This window comes from Paramisgurnus dabryanus, chromosome 22 (genome assembly GCF_030506205.2).
Source record: "Paramisgurnus dabryanus chromosome 22, PD_genome_1.1, whole genome shotgun sequence".
Lineage (NCBI taxonomy): Eukaryota > Metazoa > Chordata > Actinopteri > Cypriniformes > Cobitidae > Paramisgurnus > Paramisgurnus dabryanus.
The window spans coordinates 9,218,767-9,238,001 of record NC_133358.1 but is presented as its reverse complement, the minus strand read 5'-3'; the positions used below and the strand labels follow the sequence as shown (position 1 = coordinate 9,238,001).

Sequence of the window (19,235 nt, the reverse complement as noted above, 5' to 3'; positions counted from 1 at the left end):
CTATTTACATTTAGCTACATATTCTATTCTATTCTATTCTATTCTATTCTATTCTATTCTATTCTATTCTATTCTAATGAATCTATGAGTTTTTTTGTAAATGCTAAATATTATCAACAACATAATAGTAAATAGTTAACGTATCCATATCATACTTAATGAAAGCAGTGCTGTAGAATCTTTCTCGCGCTATTTTGATGTCATACGCTTATTGGTCTGGGCAGCGACGTCAGGCGCTGAACCGGAAGCTGTTCCGTGGTAATCGCAGTGGTGTGTGTGTGTGTGTGTTGGGCTCGGCGATACACTGACAGCTGAATGACACAATGTAACGGCGACGCGCGGAAATGAAATAACCTATTGATGCACGCGCACACCCACAAACATCATACAGCGCAGTTATTGCAGAGTTTTGTTGTTTTGACGAATGGCCGTGCAATCCTGATACAAATAACTCTTATCGGTGATTTTAACGCATTAAATCTAAATGGCTCTCCGCGAGCGTTTAAATCCGCTCGGCACACTGGAATGATCTTATAGCGGATCGCGAAGCCTGTGTTTGATCTCATCATCCGCGCCCGTTACGCCCCATCTTCTGTCGGGTGGGCTCCGTCGATCGGTGGGCGGATAATTATCAGCGCTAATATCTCCAGACATCAGGAACCATGGGGAACACCACGTCGTGTTGCGTGTCGTCCAGCCCGAAGCTCCGGAGGAACGCGCACTCGAGGCTGGAATCGTACCGGCCCGAAGCAGACCTGAGCCGAGAGGACACGGGCTGCAACCTCCAGCACATCAGCGACAGAGAGAACATAGACGGTGGGTGTGATGCTGGAAATAAAGGCTGAGGGCTATAGATTCTATAGAGTTCATTATCGGGTCAGTGTTTGAGCCCAAAAAGTGCCAAGTATGATGATGTTATCATTTTGAAGTAAACCATAGTTTTATCACGGTAACCACGTTATTTGTAGTGAAAGCATGGCAAGCAGAAATGTACAATTGTCACCGTACAGTAATCATAGTTTTACCATGATATTTGTGGTAAAACTATGCTAATACAAATTGTAATATATCCATCAAAACAGTTTTTGTTAAACCCATATTGAATTTTTCGTGTTCGCCTACATTGCATGACAATTTAAATACCATACACGTGCATGTTGCAATAATTTGGCACTGTTGCAAGTTTGTATCATAATGTAATCAAAGTATCATGGTTGTTTGTGTCATGATACAACCACGTTGGTATTTTGGTATTATTGAACCTGGTGACTATAAAGTCACGTCATAAGCATGCTATTGTACCTAAAATAGAAATAAACAAAAGTTTCACTGTACTATCTTGATATTTTGGGCATGTGGCATGGTACCACCATGTGTTTCTGAACACATGCCATGATAGTACCACAAAAATACTATGGTACATTAACTGCTGCGGTACACATCAAAGTACTATGGTTATACCATCTGATGATGTCACTTTACCACAGTACACGTACAGCACTTAAAATGCAATAGAGCACCAGCATATCATCATATTATAGTACTGCCATTATATATACCATAGTACCTGCATGATCCACATCACTACTGCTGAGGTTTCCAATATTTGTTCATCTCTATCCTGAGAATTAAGAAAGTCTGATCAATGGTGCGCTTACGTGCTGGACATCAGTTGAAGTGCAAAGTGGATCCAGATATGTTCTAATGTAATTTAACATCTGAAAGGAGAGATGAAAGTGTCATGGGACTGCAGGCAGACATACTATGCGCAGGACTAGAACATATTAGGTATCTTTAAAGCCTTAGAAGCAGCACAAAATGTATAAAAATTGTATAAATGGTACTTTGAAGTCAAGCATGCCAAGCGCTTGTTCTAAATTGACCTAAATTTAAGAATATCTCTGTTTAGAGCCGATACCTTTTAAGTGTACTTAATGAAACGGCAAGCTTCAGCATTTTTTTGCAAACTCCCATGATGCTTTGCACACTGCAGGAAGTCTAGAGTTTCATCTTCGCTAGCCCGGCCTTCATAGTTAAGTTGGATAAAGATGCTTTCCCGAATGTTGGGAAGCTCTGTGCCAGTCTCTAGAGATGGCAAAGGAACTGTACTGTGATTAACACAGCCCATTGTGATTCAGACAGCTGCTGTGTGAATTGGCTTTATACAAGTTTTTCATTTTCTCATTGTTAAGAAGCTGCTTTGTGGTTATTGTAGTGGTTTTACCTTTAATTATAATGTATCTTTGTATGGAGCGTATTGCTTTATACACTATAGTATTGGGGGGGATAATTAACAAATTTATTTATTTGTTCATTTTTTACTCATTTATGACAAGTCACTTGATTGGTGGACAAAAATAAGCTGATTTACTCTAAGGGCAACACTGTCATGACCGCAACCTTCTTAAAACTGATGCCGTAATTCCGAGCGCGTCATTAAAGCCCAGGCGCTCTGAAATTTCCTGTGTGCCATGGAGCGGGAACAACGCACTTGTTGGTTTTAAACCCCTGTGTGCTTAACAATCTCAGTGCAAGGAAATGTAAGAGCCGTGCGTATTACAAGCTCAGGTGCGAGGAAGAGTCAGAGTGATGCGTATTACAAGTTCAGGTTTTACAAGGAGTTCTTGCTGCAAGCGCAATGCACATGTTAATGTGAAACTATGATGATAATAATAATACTTTAAAAACTATAATCTAACTATCGTCACAAAGGCCCGCTATCGGCCATATGTCTGACTATCGTCGATAGATGATAGTGTTCTCTACTGGCATAATCCTACTAGCCACTTCACATACTAACTTTTATTGAGGGTTTGTACTTGGTAAGGTGAGCTGGTTAAGGGCCTAGTCTCTTGTAGCTTTGCAGCATGGACCCGTCATCCATTGCCTGACGCACACTCCCCACAAAAAACTAAAGCGTTTGCTGAAATGACCCATTACAATCTCCACAATTTACATGCATGCTTTTGGCAGACGTCCTAATCCAAAGAGTTTTACAGTGCCTTTACAGCTATACATTTTATAATCACATGCGTTCCCTTAGGGTTACATTTTCATTTACAAGCCTTAAACAAATTCATATTTACAAAGCGACTTACAGAAATGAGGAAAACAGTAAAGCGATTCATCTTTTGGAGGAAATAATACTAAAAGTGCTTTACAAAGTTTTAACCTTTGTTAGAGATGAGTTGCCAGCTCCATTCTCTATAATCTGAGTAATAGGAACGCTGAATTTTGCATTATGCATAAATGCTGGATTATTTTTTAAACCCAGCCGTTAGGTTAAAAGGACCCCCAACATGTTTATTTTTTTTAACCCAGGAATGAATTAACACAACCCAGCATTTTGAGCTGAAACAACCCAGTGTAGGTTAAATAACAACTCAACAGATTGGGACTGTCTCTTTAAGACCCAACATTAACATTTAACCTAGCATTTTTTGAGTGTAGTTTCAGTTGTGATGTAATCGTCTACACCTTTCAAGATCCCACTGTACACACATTTGGCTGAGGTGAATGCAGTTATCTGTGAGATTAGCTTTGGTTTTAACTGTTCCACATTGGCTCACATGTTTTCTTTTTCTGATTCTCAACCACTTCTTCTCTGTGTAGACACTAGCAGTGCAGTGTGACTGTAGCATGATACAGAGTGCACTACAGTAGGCTGTTTGTTAGTAAGGGTGTGTGCGGGTGTGCATGTGCATCGCCTCAGGGTTGTGTTTATAACTGTGACTCCCTCATACAAATGTGTGACTTGTGTAAAGTAAGCCATTGTGTGAAGTCAGACTTTAGATCTGCTGACTGTAAACCCTGAACCCTCTTTCTTCAAATTTCACTTTCAGTTTTGACTCCTGTCACTTTTCTTGATCTCATCGGCTTCATGCATGGATTAACTCTTTCCATATTTTTGAAGTTCTCCTATCACTCAGCATCTCCTTACTGCTTATTGCTCTCAGTGTTTCCATAATCCTACAATTGTCCTATGTTAGTATCTTCATACTTCTGCAGTTATCTTGCCCTCATCATATCCACACTTGGCATGTTTAAACATCAACATTAGCACATGCCGATATTTGCTTTTTAAAAAGAAAAGCGAATAGTGAAATAAACTCCTATCAGCAGTAGTCTATTACCAAACATTACCTAGTTTCAGATTTGTTTGAGTCACACGCGTGAGCTCAAAACAAGGCTAGTTTTACACACAACATTCAGGCCTACATGAATGTTTGCTCTGACAAAAATCATCAGAGAGATTTGGGTTAACTCCTGCCTTTGCACCAGAGTTCAGGTCGATTAGAAGTATTTTTAATAGGGGTGCAACGGATCACAAAACTCACGGTTCGGATCACATTACGGATTTTGAGGCACGGATCGGATCATTTTTCGGATCAGCAAAAAAAAAGTATGGGAAAATTCTAATAACAAATCAAGAAATTACAAACATTTATAAAAAGAACAAGGTTGCACATTAAGTAAGGTCTAAAATCATTAGTTACAGAAATCAAATGAATAATAACACTGCATTTATTGTATTAATTAAATGTAATTATTATTTTTTTAAAGCTTCAGCAGTGATTTTCTCTTTGTCTTGGGTTCTTTGATTAACATTAATGACACAGACTTAAGTAGGTCAATTGAGCTTACTGTCTCTTTAAGACCAAATATGCACAGACTGCATCTCTCCGTTTGTGCACTACCGAGTCCCCTTAAACGAGCGCACAGACACAGACAGAGGGCGAATTACAGACGGCGCAGCATTACAGTCGTCCCACATAAAAACGTTACGTTGTTTTTCATTGCTCTATTAGCCAAATGTATTTTAATACACTACAGTATGAGAGAGAGTAGCGCAACTCTCTGAAATTTAAACATCAAGAGTTCTGATCTTTGAAGGATGATGTCTGACTCGAGCTGGACCGGACGCATTCAACCGCACGCGTGCGTTTGTGCGTAAAGTAAACTGATCACTTTAGCGCCGTTTTGCAGTTAAACTGTTTAAAATCACTTGAATGTTAACATTTGCAAACCTTTATAATACTTACAAATGATAAACTTTCCCTATTTAAATTTGCGTATTAATCCGCGAATCACATGCGAGCCGAACCGTGGGTCGTGATCCGTACGGATCACGGATCAACTGCGATCCGTTGCACCACTAATTTTTAAATCATCCTGGATTGACACGGCCTGGGATTTACCGTACATACTGTAAATAAGACCGTAAACTGCTTTAGTAGCATGAACCACACTTTTTTTTGTTGAAATTTGCAGGATTTTTCTGATGCACACCATCAGGGGCGGTTCCAGGCATAGGCAGGGGCCTTGCACGCCCAATCAGAATTTAGTCAAAATAAATCATATTTTATTTTACCACAATTTATACATTGGTTGGGGGGGGTAATGCTATTTCATGCATTCTGACTTATTAACACAGTTTAAGAGTTTTAACCTTCATGCTAAACATAAGCAAAGTGTCAAAAAAGCAGTTGAGCTTCTGACAGAGTATAGAGGGTTTTCACGACGCATCATCAGAGCGGAAGTCGCCATATTGGAGGCACTCCGCATCACAACAGAGCACAGGCACTGATGTATATATCAGGAAAATAGTTAATTATTCCCGTGTTTTAGGTTGTACCAACAGGACAGATATAGAAAAACATTTGGAATATTATCGACTTCCAAAAGTTATTAAAAACCAGGGAAAGGAATGCAAGAAATTATCAGAGGAGGCGCTTGTGGTTGGCAAAGCTCAGGAAAAATAGTAGAAATATGATTAAAGTACATAAAGTATAAAACAAGTATGCTTCTACTTGTTGTGCTTTATTTAAATACTATTTAATATGTACTTTTTAAAAGTATACTTTTAGTGTATGCACAAAATGTACTTTAACACAACTAAAATTTGCGCTGCAATGCCAGTGTGCTTAATTGCTCATAACAAATTTTCTATTGTAATAGCCTAATAATATTTTTTAATAGTAAATGGTAAAAACAATTATTGCTTTCATTGTTTTACTGTGTGCTTATTTTACTGTAAAGCAGTACACTTTTAAATTTGCTATATAAATAAAGCAGACATTGACATATGGGCTCGGCATGAAAACCAGGTATTTGACTATATCGGGATATGCAACTGAAGGAATAATCGGCGGGTCGTCACGAATCCAAGAAGAGGGAGCTAACTTGTAGGGATAACTCGCCTATAAATTGTAATTTCTCGACATATCGTGCCTTTTCTTATGGTCCAAGTCCTTCCCTATATGCCTTTGCATCTTGGACACGTTTTCTGTTGTTTAGACATGTCTACATTCACTTAAAAGTATCCAAAGCGCACATTACTCCATTGTACTCCGTTCAGTTCCTTACACCGAGTGCCTCCACAATGGCCGCGCATCCGGGTTACCGCCCAGAACGTGACGTCGGTGAAAACCCTCTATTTCTGGGCCAAACTCACGCCTCCTTTTCCCTACAAGTTTTGGAAAGTTTTTTTTTTTCGAATTGGGGTATCCGTTATGACTGAATGACCCCATATTTCTTTTATATGCCTTTACCCATAGAAATACACGGCTGCCGTGCACGTCTAGTGAGATCGCGAACGCGTTTTAGCATTGTTCTGTCAAGTAGAAATCACCAGTATCTCTGCAAAGCATGCAACAACTTGGTTTTATCAGGACGGTTTCGACAAAAGAAGTGTGTTTTTGGATGTAAGTAGAAGAAAACCTTATTTAGCTCCTTATTTAGCTTTCCATGTCTTAAGACAACAGTGGATGCAGTTCGTTCCCGGAGAGCAACGTAATTGCGAATGGGTTTATGTTTGTTCCCTGGTTGCATTTAGGAGAGGATTGCTTTACAAACAAGGCTCAGTTCGACGCCGGATTTGCCACTTGTTTACAACTGATGGAGCGGTCGCAATCACAGGCGCAAGTAAATCAAAATCTCACGTGTTTTTTTTTGCAATCGGCGCATACATGTAAAAAACGAACAACAAAAAACATTTTCCACCTCAGCTGGCATTGTCCTGCACTTACGACATTTACACATTTAAAATGGGCAAATGCAGAAAAAACCCATCAAAATTTACGTCACTTTTTTAAAAATCGTGGGTAAACAAACAAGGATTAATTGATGGATAGAGACGTCCCGCTGTTATCGTTGCTGCTGTTGTTCCTGTTGATCAATTTGTGATTCTGGATCATATATGTAAGGCTGTATCTGACTGTAAGCCACAGTTATTTAAAAAAAAGTTTTTATTTAGTTTTGTTTTCCATAGATGTCACGGCTTTTAGATGAGTATCCAAAGGCTGCGCAAACTCTTAACTCTTCACCCCGCCCACCATACACCTTCAAGTGTTCATCGTTTTCCGGCAAAAACGGAACGTCCGTTCTGTCTTTTCATAATCTGACAACATAAAAGACTCTTATGAAGGATGAAATACTACTCTATAGGTAACCAAGATTAACAATAGATTGCCAAAAACAGTGTGTGTTATTGTGAGCTTTAAAAGCAATCTGAGGTGGGCTATGTTTTTCAATGGCTTTGGTTAGGATAGTCTACAGCCCTTCCTGCAACCAATTAACACCAAAAAATGTCAGTATTTTTGTGTTTTATTGTCTGAAAGCAACGTCACTCTACACTCAGGACTCATGAGGCGGGCGACCTCTGTCTGTAGTGGAGAATCTGATTGGCGCGACACAAGATTTCAAAGCAGAATAACTTGTGTGCACTGTGGTGGGTAATAAAGGTTAAAATATATTTTTAACAGTGAATGGGGATTATTTAAAAGCATCGTTTTACTGAATGAACACTAGGGCTGTCAAATTTTAATTCGAATTTCGAATATTCGTCGAATGTAAAAAAAATATACATATTCGAACGTAAAACTTTGCATTCGAATTTTACCTGTGTCAGGAAGCTCACGCAACGTGATGATGACGAAACTGACGCGAATTGTTATACAGAGCGTTAGCGGCTCAGCCAACTATGCGGAGCAAGCCAGCATTATTCATTTGAAAAATAGCAAGACTAGACAGTGGGGATTACGAGTCGGACAGAATACATATTAAAAGGGCTGTGTGATGCTTCTTTGGTTTTTGGAGCATCAACTGGAATTCATCCGCAAAGTGAAACTAGCTGAGATGACAGTGTCGTCTGCTTCTAAATGCAGTTTTAAAGTTTAAAATAACTGATCAACACGAAAGTGCCATAATACAGCTGCTTGTTTAGCAACATTAAAACCATATGTGCATCTACAGAGTCCACACCGCATATGAGAGAATTGCAATGTAACGCCGCGGTGGCTTTATTTTTATAACTGACTGGAAACTTGACTTTCACCTGGACATTTGATATGCAAGTTTTTCATCAACATTATCTGCGTGAAATATAAACATGATGATCATCTGCCAACTCGACTGTTTCAGCACGTCCTCTATTAATTACGGAGAGTCTGCTTTATTAACGGCTTCGCTCTGCGCGTAAGTTAAACATTTCTGTTCTGTACTTTATTACTCGCTTATATTTCTACATATTTTCAACCAAGGAACACACAAAATATAATTTGTTGTGAATAGCGTTTAAGCTTGACAAAATGTAAATGACTAATGATCTTTCCCACTTATTTTGGCTTAAATAAAGATTCATTCGTTTTCATACTTTAATACTTCATACTTTAAAACTTTCATACTTTTTTCATACTATTAGAAACGCGTAAATGTATCTACTTATATATTATATAAAATGCCCTATATTAATATGCGTTGTCTATGCATGGCATTCGTTTTGTACATTTACAGATGCACAAATATACTGGTTAATTTTGATTTCATTAAGACACCGTTGTGTTCTGTATTGACTGAGGCTCTGAACATTTTTTTGTAAATTTAATTAATGTATGGTACATAAAATAATTTGTAAATGTATACATTGATAGTTTCTTGACTATGTTTGTGTTAATAGCCTACACACGCTGGCTGTTGAGGCATTTTGCACTTCCAGATATCTATGTGCACTTTTGTTCCTTTGCATATGAATTTATGAAATTATGTTTAATTTATTAGTGTTTATAACATTCGTTTTAACAAAAATATGCTGTGCATGATTTGCTTATTATTGGGGCTTTGTGCTGCACCCTCTTGTGGGCTTTTAGGAGTATTTTCTCCAAGATAAAGTAGGTCTTTATAATTCGAATATAATTCGAATTTTATTATTTTTCAAGGACGAATTTCTAATGTACTTGTTCAGCCATTTTGACAGCCCTAATGAACACAAGGACATTTTTTTTTTGTTAATGTGTGACAAAAGCACACATTTCTGAGCTCTGACAAATCAGTCTGACTCAGTGTTTTGACAATATTAACAGACAGTTTCAATAAAATGATTCAGACTTCTCAAACTTTTATAATACAAGGTGTTTGCGTGGTTTATGGTTAAATAAACACATTAATTTCCACATACCGTACATTTTTGTAGCTCCAGATATCATGCCTTGCTCAAACGCTCTGATGTTGTACAAAGCTGATCGATCTGAAAAGCGCTGTGTCCTTGATCGGCCAGCTAATCTGTACGTTGTGATTGGCCTGAATACCTTTGACGTCAGACGGAAATGTGACGCTCCTTACCATGTTTAAAAGATTCGCTCGCAATGCAATGCTAACAGGAGTTACTTACAGGCTGTGTGTCAAAGCAGGAGGAATTATGATTATGGGGTGGTTTCCCAGACAGGGATTAGCTTAAGCCAGGACTAGATCTCAGTTTAATTATAATATATAATTAGTTTTAACAAGTCAACAGGCCCAGGAAGTACAGTAAACTGTTGTCTATGATCTGTGTGTTTGTTGTAGTCCAAGAAAAGAGATTTACCTTGGAAAGATAACTCGCGCCATTGTTTACTTTGGGGTTTGTACACTTTGCATATCGTTAACAACTACTAATGTACACTTACACACCAAAGCAAATGTAAAATCATGAATTGGACCATAGGAGATCTTTAAACTTACCACTCTCATACTCATAAGCTGTGGCACAAGGAGACACCATCTTTAAGAAGCCTAATAAGCAAATAAAAAGCATCATACTTTATATCGTAAAAATAAAGAGTCAATATCTCTAATGTTAACCAAGTGTCAAAGTCTGTTGCAGAGTTTTATAAATGTTTGGCAAGGTGTAATATTATGGACATCTCATACTGGACACATACTGATAAACACTTCTGACTTATTTAGTTGGCAACAGATCTCAGTGGATATTAAAGAGCATCATTTTATGAGTCAGCTTTACATGCTGTTTAAACATCAAATCACTGTCAGTCTTGGTCATGAATGAACTGGTGCTAGGGCTTGACATTTGGCTGAGATTCTGTCTGTAATATTCTCATTGTGATTCTAGTGCCGTGAAGGAAATGACATACAGGAAGTGCATTGGTTTCCCTTCCTCCTTTGCATCCGTGTGTTCAGATTGTTTCATGAAGACGGTAGTAGCTTCAGAAATGCATAGGTTTGTTTGGGTTTAAAAGCTAATCTCCTGGATCTGTGCAGTAAAGCAAAAAATTTTTTTTATGTTTGCTTTGAAATGGCTTTATTCTTTAGTCAGACAAAACAACAAATCATTTTTGCCAAACGGACCGTTTAAAATGAGCAAAATAAGTTGCATGATCTTCATTGTAAACGGCATGGTTCAATTAAATCTTTATTAAGAAATATTTTACAAATATTTGTTTTGTTTACCAAAATGGCACCCTAAAAATATTAGGTTGGTTTTTACCCACACCTGGTAAATTGGTGTAACAATACATCAATAGGGATTGATGCTACACTTTTTTTTGACACTCCACATCCTTATTCCTTGTGGTAACGGTCATCTAGGCTGTTATTTTTGTGTGCTGGTGTCGGCAAGTAAATGCAATGTTGTTGCAAAGCTGTGTTGCAGCGAAAGAGGCAAAAGAAGTTATGACTGCTATCGGACACAAATTGTGGGTTTGCAAATATTTCGTATTTGGAAAATGGATTGGACAAATTGATTGGCAGAAAACCTTTGCCAGCACCAGCTGAAACACGCAAGACTTTGACTGATGCCATCATAAGCTTGATGTTATGTTAAAATTTTTCCTAATTTATTTTTCATTTTTAAAAAAAGTGTATTTTTTTCTTTGTTGTTGTAAATTTCCCAATTGGGACAGAGATTGTGTCTTCTTTTATAGGGATGTTCACATTGACCGTTTAACCATTAACCGAAGGTAAGAATTTATGACCGATTAACATTATCAGTTAAAATAAAAAAATATTTGTTAATACATGGTGCGTGTCGTCATGAGCCGACAGACATTTCGCCACTTTTCTATCTTTAATTTGTGAATGTTATGTAAATGACACAAATGATTGCTGCCCTGACGGTTTGATAAAGTAATCATTTGTATGAGAAATCATTTGTATGCGTGTTTGGAAGCTGCGCGTGTCCGCGCAAGATGACGCGGTCCGTCTCGTGCACATCCGGACAGACGTTCGCTGATGGCCTCTGACCCTAACCATAAACATCTCTCTTTTTGCACAAACGGAGAAAGACGACGCAAAAGCAAAACTTTCTGAAAAGCGTCCTGCTTTAGAAATGACCACTGTGGTAGATGAAACCGAGACAATCTGCCCTTTTTGGATATTAATCCTCTGGACCGATCGCGTGCTTTTTAATAAGGTTGCGTGAATATCTGATAATGTATGAATCCTGGTTCTGTTGTTGATCTGTCGCTGCTGTTTGCACGTTCAAATGAAATGTTTTGTTTTTACTAGTTCACAGACATCCGTCAACTGTATTTTTACTCAATGACAATTTCATATTAAAATCGTATAAGTTAACGGTTAATGTTCGGTTTAGAAGCTACGGTTGTCGGTCGGGAAAATTAACTGATATGAGCATCCCTATTCTTTTATAAAAAGTGTAATTAAATGTTCATATTATATATTTTGGTTGCATTCGTGAGCTATACATTTTTTTACTGCTTATCTAGGCATGTAGTATTAAAGTATCGATAAATAAATCGAATCGTAATTGCATCGAGAATAAAAATAAGGATGTATCGGCAAATATCATATCCCTGACGGCTATGATTAATATCGCAACGAACTGTCTGATTTACTCCTGGTAAATATTATACAGAACCAGTTGTTGGGTTATAAATGAACCTATGCTGGTTTGTTGTTACTAGGGCTGTCACGATTATGAAATTTGGCTGACGGTTAATTGTCTAATAAAATGTGACTATTATTATGATTAGTTGCCTGTTTAGGGCTTTGACGATTGTGACAATTAATTGTCTGTTATTTATTGCTTTGACATTTAATTCTCATAATTGTATTATTTGTTTGTTCATAAATTTCACACATTGTTGTGATTATTTAAATTAAATATTTTGCGAGGTTTACCTGGCAGTAAATATTAATACACATAACACATATTTAAAAGTAATTATTTAATGAATATATCTTTCAAAAAAAGAAAATTCTTCAAAAGAAATAAACACAATTAAGTGTCTAAAAAAATTAAAATTAAAAAATGCAATTAAAATAAACTGACTGTACCAGAACAAACCTTAAATAGTAGCCAAACATGTCTGTAGTGGCTGCAAAAAAACCAATTCCTTAAAGATCCTATAGAATAGCATCCTTCACTTCCCTAAATTTGGAATTGCTGTTTTGGAAATGTATTTTTTCCCTGGCAGTTTATGCTGCTTATCAAAGATTTGCAGCATTTATTTAAATGCATTTTTTTCCACTTTATTGAATAGCTTTGCAATGTATTGCGTTACACTGTCAGTTAAGGAGCGCCATCTGATACCCTTTCATTAATACAGGCGCGGCAGCAGCTCCCCCTTATGTTTTTTAGAGAGATGTGCAATCATTGCGGTGATCTGATATCATAGCGATGAGGTCAAACAATTGCAATGATATGATTATTTAATCATTGTGACAGCCCTAGTTGTTACCCAATTATGTGTTAAATCAACAAGTGTTTAATTTTATATGACCAACAAAGAAAGATTACATACTGTATATTGTGATCATTCTTTAATGTTTAACTTAATAGTTATTGATTGTTAACATTCAGTTTTCACCCAGCCCAAGGTTTGAATTTTTGTGTCACCTTTGATGTCTGGCTATGCTTGATTTGTAGTCCTTTTAAAACGCGCCATCATTTCGGTAGGTTTGCCATGACTACATCCACTGCAGAAAAGCATCCAAAACTGATTTAGTACCACTTATAAAACATCAAAGATGAGCTTGACCATTTTCTCAATGAAGGTGTCTTGAAGGAGGCCTCAGTAGATTGTTGTTGTATGAATATATTTAGGGCTTAAGTATTGTAGCCCTGGGAACCTCTCATAATTCCAGCAAGGTGCTCTCGAAGCTTTAATGAAGTGGGGAATATATATTAGCCTGTCAGAATAATCCTTCCCCGCTGATGCCGATTTGTCTAATGTTCTTAAAACGAGTGGAAAATGCATAAACAGTTTAATACCAAGAGGAACTCAGTGGAATTATTATATCATTGACGTTCATAGATGTTAATTCTCTCCGTGTCCTCAGACACTTCATGCATGTTATTTGGAAACTGTTAAACTGCTTTCATTTTGTTTAAGCCTTGTACTGGACATGTTTTAACTCTTAGCAATGTATAGCATTTAGCCGAAATGCAAATTTTTTTGTAGATTACAGGTTTGCATGTACAGTTCAGGTATTAGACAAGAAAACAATATAATAAATGTTGGGCTTGGAAATTCATTTAGAAAAAAGATTTTGGAACTGAAATGTGAATAGCGGTTGACCAATGCTTTCACAGAATAATTTGACTGCATATCATTAGTCTATGACTGGTGTATAAAGACCACACTTTCTTTCATCCTGATGTTTTACATGATAAGTGAATGTAAGCAGGTCACATGCCCTTACTCTTTTCAGTGTAAGGGTACATTTACACAACAACGATGTACTAAAAACAAAATGTTTCTTATTATGTGCTTCTGCATAAGAGAACAATGTTGTCAAAAGGGACTTTTTTAACACCAAGGTGTTGTTTTCAAAAATGTGCACTTTAAATCTCTATTTCTCTGCCTTTTAAGGCCCCTTATTATGTCGTTGTCGTATAAATGAATGACCAAAACATTTATTTAAACATCATTGATGTACAGACAGCATTTACAGTACATATGTTACATAATCATTAGCATATACGTACAGTGAAGAGAATAAGTATTTTGCAAGTTCTCCCACTTAGAAATCATGGAGGGGTCTGAAATTGTCATCGTAGGTGCATGTCCACTGTGAGAGACATAATCTAAAAAAAAATCCAGATATCACAGTTTATGATTTTTAACTATTTATTTGTATGATACAGCTGCAAATAAGTATTTGAACACCTGAGAAAGTCAATGTTCATATTTGGTACAGTAGCCTTTGTTTGCAATTACAGAGGTCAAATGTTTCCTGTAGTTTTACACCAGGTTTGCACACACTGCAAAAGGGATTTTGGCCCACTCCTCCACCAGATCAGTCAGGTTTCTGGCCTGTCGCTGAAAAACACAGAGTTTGGGCTCCCTCCAAAGATTCTCTATTGGGTTTATGTCTGGAGACTGGCTAGGCCACACCAGAACCTTGATATGCTTCTTACAGAGCAACTCCTTGGTTATCCTGGCTGTGTGCTTCGATGTCATTGTCATGTTGAAAGACCCAGCCTCGACCCATCTTCAATGCTCTAACTGAGGGAAGGAGGTTGTTCCTCAAAATCTCGCAATACATGGCCCTGGTCATCCTTAATACAGTGCAGTCGCCCTGTCCCATGTGCAGAAAAACACCCCCAAAGCATGATGCTACCACCCCCAAGCTTCACAGTAGGGATGGTGTTCTTGGGATGGTACTCATCAGTGTTCTTCCTCCAAGCACGTTTAATTGAATTATGACTTTCTCCCATGACTCCTCTGGATCATCCAAATGGTCATTTGCAAACTAAAGACGGGCCTGGACATGTGCTGGTTTAAGCAGGGGAACCTTCTGTGCCATGATTTCAAACCATGACGTCTTAGTGTATTACCAACAGTTACCTTGGAAACGGTGGTCCCAGCTCTTTTTAGGTCATTGACCAGCTCCTCCCATGTAGTTTTTGGGGAGATTTCTCCCCTTTCTTAGGATCATTGAGACCCCACAAGGTGAGATCTTGCATGGAGCCCCAGTCCGAGGGAGATTGACAGTCATGTTTAGTTTCTTCTATTTTCTAATCATTGCTCCAACAGTGGACCTTTTTTCACCAAGCTGCTTGGCAATTTCTCCGTAGCCCTTTCCAGCCTTGTGGAGGTGTACAATTTGTCTCTAGTGTCTTTGGACAGCTCTTTGGTCTTGGCCATGTTAGTAGTTGGATTCTTACTGATTGTATGGGGTGGACAGGTCTTTATGCAGCTAACAGGTGCATCTAATGTAGGATAATAAATGGAGTGGAGTTGGACATTTTAAAGGAAGACTAACAGGTCTTTGAGGGTCAGAATTCTAGCTGATAGACAGGTGTTCAAATACTTTTTTCAGCTGTATCATACAAAAAATAGTAAAACAAATCATACATTGTGATTTCTGGATTTTTTTAGATTATGTCTCTCACAGTGGACATGCACCTACGATGACAATTTCAGACCCCTCCATGATTTCTAAGTGCGAGAACTTGCAAAATAGTAGCAGGGTGTTCAAATACTTATATTCATCACTGTATAAACAGACATTATATTGTAGTACATATCCATACAGTAGAAATAGAACTGGGATCGGTTACAATTTACAGCTCTGTAGTAAGTGTCTGCAAACAGTGCAAAGTATTGTTTTAAATACCAGTACAACAGTATATTATAAATGAAGTAACATGACTTGTTCTATAATGTTTTCATCACAGGCATGACTGATGAATCAAATCACATAGCTTGTTGAGAACAGGAGTGCCGTTACTTTTCCTTGATGGATTTGATTGGATTTATGATTTTCACTTGGCAGACCATAATAGGGGTGAACAAAATCCTGTAGACTTGCATTGAAGTTGGGAATCGAGTGATGTCTAGAGACCAGGGGTCTCATTTATAAAGCGTGCATACTCACCAAACGGGTCTGAAAACGTGCGCATGCCAGTTCCTACGAAAAGGTTGTGATCTATAAAAAACAAACTTGATGGGAGAATGGGCTTGCAGGGAGGAATCTGAGGAGGATGATTCTTGTATGCACACTTGTAGGTGATCTGTGATTTTTAAAAGGAACATTGCTTTGTTTTAGAAGTCTTAATATTTAATAGCCATTGTTGGTTATTAAACTACTACAAAACTACTAAGTAAGAAAGTCATATATATATATAAAATTGTATTAAAAAAGTTTGTTAAATCAATGGATAACTTAGAATAAATAATGAAGAAAAAGCAGCTAATAAATGCCCGAAACAGTAAGACATCAAGGAGCTGGGTAATAAAATGACCAGGGTACATTTTTGCAAATTCTATGAAAAGGGTAAACATTCTTTTTAAAATGCTTAATTATAATAGTTTTGATTTATTTTGGATTTTTTTAGACACAATTTCCACAGTTTCATTAGTGTTACAGTATGTTGTAAGGAGTATGAATAAATAATCAGTAACCGTAAACTTTTCTTCTGATAGGAAGAACATTTTTTGTGAAGTAATTTCCCATAGTTCACTGCCGTCACTGTTTTCAGCAAGTGTGAAGAAAAATAACACAATCATATATTTTTAGGGTGTTGACAGCTGAGTTAAAGTCAGGTTTTAGCAGGGCTAAGATGAAAGACAGACTGCAGGCCCCCTAAACAGGGTCGTGCAACACCTGTGATGCACAGCAGTATTCAAACACAGTGAAAAGGAGCACAAGATATGGCCTGCAGGCTATCCTAGGCCTTTTTTGTAAGTATGCCAGCTAATGAAACATTTGTAATTTGATCCAAAGTAGGGCTGGGCGATTAATCGAAATCGAACCGCAATCGCGATGTGCAACGTTGCGATTAGCAAATCGCGAAAGGATGCGATATGGTGCGATTTGAGAAATATGCAGAGAGGCTTTGTGACAGTCTAACCAATTGAGCGAGCGCAAGTATGGTTGTGCTTTCTCCGTGAGAGGCACGTCAACCAAAACAGCGCTTCTCCTAAACTGACGAGGGGTTTCAATTTAAAGCATACGCGCAGCCCGTGTCTCTCAATGCTTGTTAAATACTCGCGCCCGTTTCCCTATTGCAAGACTTTGCGCGTGCGTCTTCCACAACAGACAAGGTGTTTAAACTTGACGCACACGCACAGCCTGTGTCTCTATGCTTATAAAATACTCACGCCTGTCTCCGCAAGTCCGCACCGCATCGCCCGCGTCTCTCAAAACGGATGATGCGTTTTAGACACACACACGCCCAACAATGCTTACAAGCATGGCTCCTTATTTAAAACAAACTAAAATACCATTTAACTGGGTTGCTAATGTCACTTGAATGAAATGACATTGAACGCATTTGGATTTTATATTCATTTTAAAAATCCCAAATGTAGCTTTTTAATATTTTGATAGTTATGAAGTTGAGTATTACAGTTCTTTGTTTACAAAAACAAACAAACATGCATTCAAATCTTTTCAGTAAACTCAGTCACCCATTTAAATATTTTAAATTGTTGTTAAAGTTGCAGCTATAATGAACCCACTTATTTAAAGAGCACCTATTATGGGATACACGTTTTTAAACATCATTTTGTGTGTAAGTGTGTATTAGTACATGCTAACGATATTCAAAAAGTACATACCTCAAAGAAAACGATGACGCGAGTTATCGTCTCTAACGTTCGAGGACTACAAAAAACACTCGGATTGTAGGCAACAGTTTACTTCCTGGGATTAGTGACGTAGATAAGACCAACATTATCATAGTTCAGCCCTCTCTGCTTTGCTTGGGTACGCCCTCAAAGACGAGGGTGGGGAGCGCCGAGTCAGAAGAGAGCTAAAATGGCGGAGGTTGGGAGTCCCTGCTTTGACTCTGTTTGCAAACTCTTGTTTCATTGTTTAAGCGATTAAATCTCTCGAGTAGACGCTGTCTCTTTAGATGCGAGGGAAAAATAGCACTTTATGGACTTACACAGAGGACATCATGTTTAATACGGTTCCGGAAAAATCCAGTCAGAAGTTGTTCACGGAGTTTTCACAATAACTGCTTCTCATGAACCGAAGCTGGACGTCTCCTTCTGAAAGTTGGATTACTGTGCACTTCTGGATCACAGGCTGTAAGTATTCACGTTTATTATTTGCCTTTTACTGTACATTACGTAACCGGTAACCGGAGATTAACATAATGTGCGTGTAGAGCTAAGCTTGCAAGCTAATTGTCTTGTGTTGTAATACTGTATTTCATAAACAACGTACCATATTTACACACGTGTATGTTGAATTATGCAGACTATCGTTTTTTTATCGATGTTGGTTAAGACATGTTTACAAACTTGCTAAGTTACCAGCTAAACTGTTACCGGTAAAATTTGTTCTCATGATCAAACTCAAGAAACTATAAGTACAGATGATTTGTTTAAAGTTATATGTATTTTACTGTTGTTTTTACTTGAAGCTTTCTTAGATTTTGAAACGAAGTAAACACGTAGCCTAATGTGTGTTGCTAATGTTGGGCCATGTAACATGTAATACATTTACGTTTTAATGAATAGTCTAACGAGTTATAGTCGTTGTACTCTATTGTTATAATATGTCTTTTTGACTGAATACATGTTTGTTTTATTTGTCTATATCTTAGATTCGCAGCAGTGTTAATTTCGTTGACGAAGACGATGACGAAAAATATTCGTCAACGAGCCTTTTTTACGGACGAAAACTAAATAAAAACTAAATAAAATCATATATGATGACGAAGACTGTAACGAAATATAACTGACACTGTAGTCAACGAATAAAAATAAGACGAAAATGTTAGGGAGGGACGAATGGAGAAGAGATCCAATCAGAGCTACTCATTTTGTGGGACAGTTGGGAAGAAATCCAATCAGAGCGAATCTTTGAGGGTAGGTTGATCTACACAGGCAGCAGTCCGCAGAGTCATTTTGAAAACCCGCGGCAAAGTTTGTTTTCACAACAGGTTGTTTACATTATATTTAGTTGTACAGTCTTAGTTCCCAGCTTTGGCTGATTTCAGGTGACTTCGCTCGTTAGCAACACGCTAACGTTTTGCGGTGCAC

The 19,235-nt window shown here is 37.7% G+C and overlaps 1 protein-coding gene across 4 annotated transcripts in view; it reads left to right on the top strand.

Moving 5' to 3' along the window:
- The first annotated feature begins 269 nt into the window (after window positions 1–269).
- ccny (cyclin Y) overlaps window positions 270–19,235 on the top strand; it is an 80,590-nt gene continuing 61,624 nt past the window's right edge. For all 4 annotated transcript variants that reach the window (XM_065294718.2, XM_065294716.2, XM_065294717.2 and 1 more), the window contains exon 1: window positions 270–816. In XM_065294718.2, coding sequence (XP_065150790.1) covers window positions 663–816 — 154 coding nt within the window. In that variant the 5' untranslated portion in view covers window positions 270–662. The remainder of the gene's footprint in view (window positions 817–19,235) is intronic.